At 43.5% G+C, this 7409-nt stretch overlaps 1 protein-coding gene across 4 annotated transcripts in view; it reads left to right on the forward strand.

Moving 5' to 3' along the window:
• Positions 1-7063, forward strand: part of sdk2b (sidekick cell adhesion molecule 2b) — a 411671-nt gene extending 404608 nt beyond the window's left edge. For 2 of the 4 annotated variants that reach the window (XM_072667047.1, XM_072667048.1), the window contains exons 45-46: positions 6147-6203; positions 6560-7063. In XM_072667047.1, coding sequence (XP_072523148.1) covers positions 6147-6203; positions 6560-6970 — 468 coding nt within the window. In that variant the 3' untranslated portion in view covers positions 6971-7063. The remainder of the gene's footprint in view (positions 1-6146; positions 6204-6559) is intronic. The other 2 variants (XM_072667049.1, XM_072667050.1) reach the window with 1 other exon arrangement.
• The last annotated feature ends 346 nt before the right edge of the window (positions 7064-7409 follow it).

A 7409-nucleotide genomic window follows, 5' to 3' on the forward strand; every position in this document is an offset into this window, starting at 1 on the left:
CATTATATCAGTCATATGACCTTCATAAACTACAGCAACCCACCACGGCCATCTGCACTAATCACATCAGCCCACTTACAGAGAGCAAGAGAGAGAGAGGAAGATACAGAGAAGATAGAGAGAGAGATTCTGACACACGCCCATCCATAACTCATCCACGTCTATATCTATACCCATCAATACCCGTACCTATCCAGTAATCAAACCTATGTATATAAAACTATGTCCATTCCCATCCACATCTATACCCATACCAATCATACCCACTCATGCACATTCATGCCCTTTTGTGTCTATACCATACCCATCCATACCTAATCCCACTTATTCATACCCATCCATGTCTATAGCCATCCATACCTACTCCTACCAGTTCATACCCATCCATGTCTATACCCATACTCATCCATACCTACCCATACCTATACCTACTCAGATCCATATATACCCATACTCAATTAAACCTATCCATACCCATCAATACCCATACTCATCTATACCCATACTCAATTACACCTATCCATACCCATATCTACTCAGGCCCATCCATATCCATACTCATCTATACGCATACTGAACCATCTACTCATATCTATCCATACCCAAACCTACTCATACTCATACCCATCCACATCCATACTTAACCACACCTACCCATACCCATACCTACTCAGATCCATCCATACGTGTACTCATCTATACCCATACTCAATTACACCTATTCATACCCATACCTACTCAGATCCATCCATACCTGTACTCATCTATACCCATACTCAATTACACCTATTCATACCCATACCTACTCATACCAATCCATACCAATACTCATCTATACCCATACTTAATTACTCCTAGCCATACTCATACCTACTCATACTCGTTCATGTCCATCCATGTCTATACCCATACTCAGCCACACCTACCCATACCCATACCTACTCAGGCCCATCCATATCCATACTCAGCCACACCTATCCATACCCAAACCTACTCATACTCATACCCATCCACATCCATACTTAACCACACCTACCCATACCCATACCTACTCAGACCCATCCATACCTCTACTCATCTATACCCATACTCCACCACACCTACCCATACCCATACCCATACCTACTCATACCATCCATACCCATATTCATCTATACCCATACTCAACCATATCTACTCATACCATCCATACCATACTCATCCTTACCCATACTCAATTACACCTATCTATACCTATACCTACTCAGACCCACCCATACTCATCCATACCCATACTCAACCATACCTACTTATACCATCCATACCCATATTCATCCATACCCATACTCAACCATACCTACTCATACCATTCATACCCATACCTAGTCATACCATCCATACTCATACTCATCTATACCTATACTCAATTACACCTATCTATACCTATACCTACTCAGACCCATCCATACTCATCCATACCCATACTTATCTATACCCATACTCAACGATACCTACTCATACCCATCCATACCCATACTCATCTATACCCATACTCAACCACACCTACTCATACCCATCCATACCCATACTCATCTATACCCATACTCAACCACACCTACTCATACCCATCCATACCCATACTCATCTATACCCATACTCAACCACACCTACCCATTCCCATACCTACTCATACTCAAAAAACTCTCCAACACAGTGGAGAGAAATCAACACACTACACAGACAGAGAGAGAGATAGATGCAGCAAAAGAGAGAGAGAGATCCACAAGGTCACAATTCACTTGTTCTCCTTCTCTCTCTGATACACACACACACACACACACACACACCATGGTCCATTAAAAAACACATTATGCTGAGCTTAACACAGTAGTGGCCTGAAACACAAATTCACACACACACACACACACACACACACACACACAGACCATACCACACACAGTCATCCTTCACACACTGCCCACTCTGTGGTCACTGCTGCAGTCTGTGGGCTGAGCTCTGTCTGAGTGATATGTTTTCATGCTGCGATGGCGGTCAGTGTGTGTTTGTGTGTGTTATTGTGTTGAAATCACTGGAATGACTGGAATGTCTTTCATTAGCATCCCATCCCTGATCTCATTCAACATACTCCGAGACTCTCCATGACACACACACACACTCACAAAACCACTAAACTCGCTCCACAAAACAATATACACACTGACAACCCCGCCCCCCTGAGTGATCAAGCACGTTAAACATCACACAGTGTGAGTGTGTGCTGTTCCATATATATATATCAAACCCAACTATATCTATACTCATCCATTCCCCACCTACCTTCTATATCCAAATCCATCAATACCTATCCATACCCATTCCTATCCCTACATACCATTTATATCTATACCAGTCCATACTCATGCCATCAATATCCTTACCATTCCCTACCCTCAGTATATATACCCATACCATCCATATCCATACCCATCCCTACCATCTATTTACCATATACACTTACCATTCATACACATACCCATCTATATCTATACCCATCCATACCCATTTATATCTATACTAGTCACATATCATACCCATTCATATCCATAACATTCCCTTCCCTCAATATATATACCCATACCATCCATATCCATACCCATTCCTACCATCTATTTACCATATACACTTACCATTCATACACATACCCATCTATATCTATACCCATCCATACCCATTTATATCTATACTAGTCACATATCATACCCATTCATATCCATAACATTCCCTTCCCTCAATATATATACCATTCATACCCATCTATATCTATACCCATTTATATCCTTACCCGTCCCTACCGTCTATATCTATACTCATCCATACCATTTATACCTATACCAGTCCATACCATCATACCCATCCATATCCATACCATTCCCTACCCTCAATAAATATACCCATACCATCCATATCTGTACCCCATCCCTACCATTAATTTACCATATACCCTTACCATCCATACTCATACCCATCTATATCTATACCCATCCATACATTTACCCGTCCATACTCCTCCACCCCAGCCATAGCTATTCATACACACATGCATCCATATCTATTCATATTCATATCCATATCCAACCTATGCATGCTCATACCCATCCATACTCATCTATACCCCAAAGAATACCCAGAAACATTGTCCACTGCACTACAACAGTCCAGACAGTTTGCACTCGAAAACAGATGTTCCATGTTGGTTCTCCAAAGCAGCACAATAAGCTCAATAAAATGCAACATATTCTCCAGAAGAGGCTCATCATGCTGAAGCCTCGTAAAAGAAAAGCAGATGTCACAGAGAGTTGATTTTCTCCGGCATTTAAGGGAAAACCACCCGTCATTCGACCAAGCCTTTGTAGAGCTTCGCTAATTTGATTTGAGTTCCTCAAAGGCATTCGTCGTCTCGCTGGTGGTTATTCCTCAAGTGCCCAAGAAAAAAAAAACAAACACTGGAGCTGCATCTGGAGCCTCGAGCTGGATAAGTGTTGGTTTGAGATCTGGAGGAAGAACCCGACTGCAGCTCATCCAGCTGAGGAACGTGGTGGTGAAGAGAGGAGGAAGGGGGCTGATCTTTCTCTGAGATGTAGCACTTGCTGTGATTTATTTCACCCGAAGCCTTTGTGCCTTTCCCAGATTCCTCTCCTGCAGGGAGCAAAACAAGACATACTGTAACAATCAAAAGTTTGGAAACCTTTACCATTCATACCCATCTATATCTATACCCATTTATATCCTTACCCGTCCTTACCGTCTATATCTATACTCATCTATACCCATTTATATCTATACCAGTCCATACTCATACCTATCCATATCCATACCCATCAATACCATTCATACTCATCTATATCTATCATCCATTCATACCATTTATATCTATACCAGTCTGTACTCATACCATCAATATCCATACCATTCCCTACCCTCAGTATATATACCCATACCATCCATATCTGTACCCATCCCTACCATCTATTTACCATTTACCATTTTTACCATCCATACCCATCTATATCTATACCCATTCATACTCATTTATACCTATACCAGTCCATACCACACCCATCTATATCTATACCCATTCCCTACCCTCAATATATATACCCATACCATCCATATCCATACCCATCAATACCATTCATACCCATCTATATCTATACCCATCCATACCCACCTATACCTATACCAGTCCATACCATACCCATCCATATCCATACCATTCCCTACCCTCAGTATATATACCCTTACCATCCATATCCATACCCATCTATATCTATACCCATTTATATCTATACCCGTCCCTACCGTCTATATCTATTCTCATCCATACCATTTATATCTATACCAGTCCATACTCATACCATCAATATCCATACCATTCCCTACCCTCAGTATATATACCTATACCATCCATATCTGTACCCATCCCTATCATCTATATACCATATACTCTTACCATCCATACCCATACTCATCTATTTATGTATTTATTTCTATACCAGTCCATACCATACCCATCCATATCCATACCATTCCCTACCCTCAATATATATAGCCATACCATCCATATCCATAGCCCCAATCCATACCATCTATATACCATATACTCTTCCCATCCATACCCATTTATACCTATACCATTCCCTACCCTCAATATATATATATATATATATATATATATATATATATATATATATATATATATATATATATATATATCCAAATCCATATATATATGAATGTATATATGTATAAACAGAAACAGAACTATGCTGAGGAGATCCTGGATGGAGCAGACTGTTTCAGGAGGAGCCGCTGCTGGTTTGTGAGGAATTCGAGCTGAAGCATATGTGCTGCATATGTGTGCATGGCACTGAAAGTTGAAAGCAGAGATGTGTGTGTGAGTATGTGTGTGTGTGTGTGTGTGTGTGTGTGTTAGTGTGTTAGTGTTCATGCCAGAGTAAAGAGGCCTCAGAGTGGAGGAGAAAGCTGCACCCAGCTGAACGAATAATCACAGATTCTGCTTATAGATAAAGCTGAGAAACGGGGGAGGCTCAGATGATGAGATGTTTAAATCTGAACCCTTTAGACCCCACAGTGGCCTCTCTGAGCCTGGATTTCCTGAGGTAATCGGGCCATTCTCTTAGAGTCACGCTTCTTTCCAGCTAAGCTTTAGGACAGGTCAACCATTTTCACTCCAGACAGCTACAGCAGAAGCGGTCAGTCGTGGTACTGTGGCTGAATCATCACTGGGGCGTCCCCAAGCGACAACAGCGCACAGAAGAAGTGGGTTCGAGCCAGGCAATGCCCAGTCGACCCAGTCTTTAACATGGGCCAGGAGAGGTGTGAGCAATGCCGTAAAGAACATGGTGCTCTATGGCATCGCTCAAAGAACCCTTGGGAGCACTGTTACCTTTAGTGCTGCATTTCCAGTGCAACCCCTCACTACGTGTTTTTAGCAGCTGGCTAACGTGAATCGTGTCTTAGAGGAGTCTTGGAAGGCATTTATTATTTAGTATTTACGTTCTCTGAAGTCTGCGATGTCTGTGACGGGTTAACTCTCAGGTTAACGTTTTACCTGATTAGCTTCATTACCGAAAAATGCCCAGATATGGTTTTACAAGCCTGTTTACCACCCTGTTATCACACTTCTGCTCTAATCATTTTGTGGAAGGGAAACCAACACCAGAACATCCTTAACCAGAGAAATGGATCGCTTATGAAGCTCCAGTGTTGGGTGGTTGTGAGGCTAGCAGGTAAGACGTTAGCCTGAGAGCTAACCTGAAACGTCCGCTTCACCGAAACTTCGTAACTGAGCTGTTTCTCTGGGTCAGGATGTTCTGGTGTTGGTGTCTCCTCCACAAATGGTAAGAGCAGACGTGTGGACGTTTTATATTTAGCTCCTCTTCTTCAGAAGGTGGTGTAGATACGTTCTATGGTGCTCCACAACACTCTGCACAATGTCAATTTGCAATTCATTTGCAATACTGAAGCAGCACTAGCCAGGAAACTGACCTGTTGACCTGTTGGACTATCTTTTTTTGTTGCTCTCTTTTTGGACGAAGCTCAAGTAGTTGCAATTCTGTAAACGCAGTGTCTCTGTTCACCCCTAGGAGGCGCTTGTGTTCTCCTATAAGCCCGGGGGCCCCCCTGTTCCTCCGCCTCATTGGGTGAGCAACCATAGCTACCTGTTTCTGTGTTGATTAACCAGGTCCATCCTGGCTATTTTGCCCTTGTTGCTACATGACATAACGACATAACCCCGCCTCCGTAGTACAGCCCCTCAGCGAGGGCAGTGCTGCTAGTGTTACAGTAGCCTTATCCTATCTAACTGTCATCACTATTGACTCATACTGACTCGCCTGCCTCTACACATCACTCTAAAACAACAGCCTGTGATTGGTTGCCATGCATGTCAGTCAAATGACCCCTTCTTGGCAGTTCTTGGACCTCGTCACTGTTTCTAAGCGGTCAAACGAGTCCCTTAACCGAACCCTTATTGCTCTCTCTCTCCCTCCCCTCACAGGGCAGTGATAGCGAATACGAAGTCGAGCCGAATCAGCAGAAGACCCACTCCTTCGTCAACCACTACATCAGCGACCCCACCTACTACAACTCATGGCGCCGGCAGCAGAAGGGCATTTCTCGGGCCCAGGCCTACAGCTACACCGAATCCGAGTCCGGAGACGTCGAGCACTCCACCGCTCCCCCACCGCTGCCCCCGCTGCCCCCTCAGCCTCAGCCCCAGCCCCAGGTCCAGGTCCAACCGCAGGCCCAGAGCCAGGCCAGCCTCTTCAGGCCCAAAGGCAGCCGGACTCCTACTCCGTCCCAGCAGAGCGCTAACTCGCCCAGCCAGCAGGGGCCGCTCTACCGGCCCCCTAGCAGCCTGGCCCCTGGCCCTAGACCACCCATTGCCGGATTCTCCTCTTTCGTCTGATTGGGCGAGTGATAAAGGAAAATGGAAAAAAAAAAAAGGGGAGGGGAAGGGTCCTGTCCCGCCCTTTTCACCTCCCCTGCCCCACCCAAAAAAAACAACAACAAAAAAAACAAAAGCCTAATTTGTGTCTCGAGTGGAACGTCAACCAACAGCAGCAGCAGCAGCTAGATCTTTTTTCGGTGTTTCACTGTAGGGGTTTATGATTTGTCATGCTTTCAGTTTGAATTATGTAAATTACTCACATAGCGTGATTTTTCTTTTTTTCTTTTTTTATAACGTGTGTGATCATCTTCGCTTCTTATATAGAGAACGCTGCAACGCCTTGGCTTCAGTTATGTTGATTTTAGTCGATTGGTAGCTTTTCTTCTTTTGCGTTACGTTGCTGCATGTGTGAGCTGCATGGGTTTGCGTTTCTTTTTTATTTTAATTTCCTACGTTT

The sequence above is a fragment of the Salminus brasiliensis genome, chromosome 22 (genome assembly GCF_030463535.1).
Source record: "Salminus brasiliensis chromosome 22, fSalBra1.hap2, whole genome shotgun sequence".
Taxonomy (NCBI): Eukaryota; Metazoa; Chordata; class Actinopteri; order Characiformes; family Bryconidae; genus Salminus; species Salminus brasiliensis.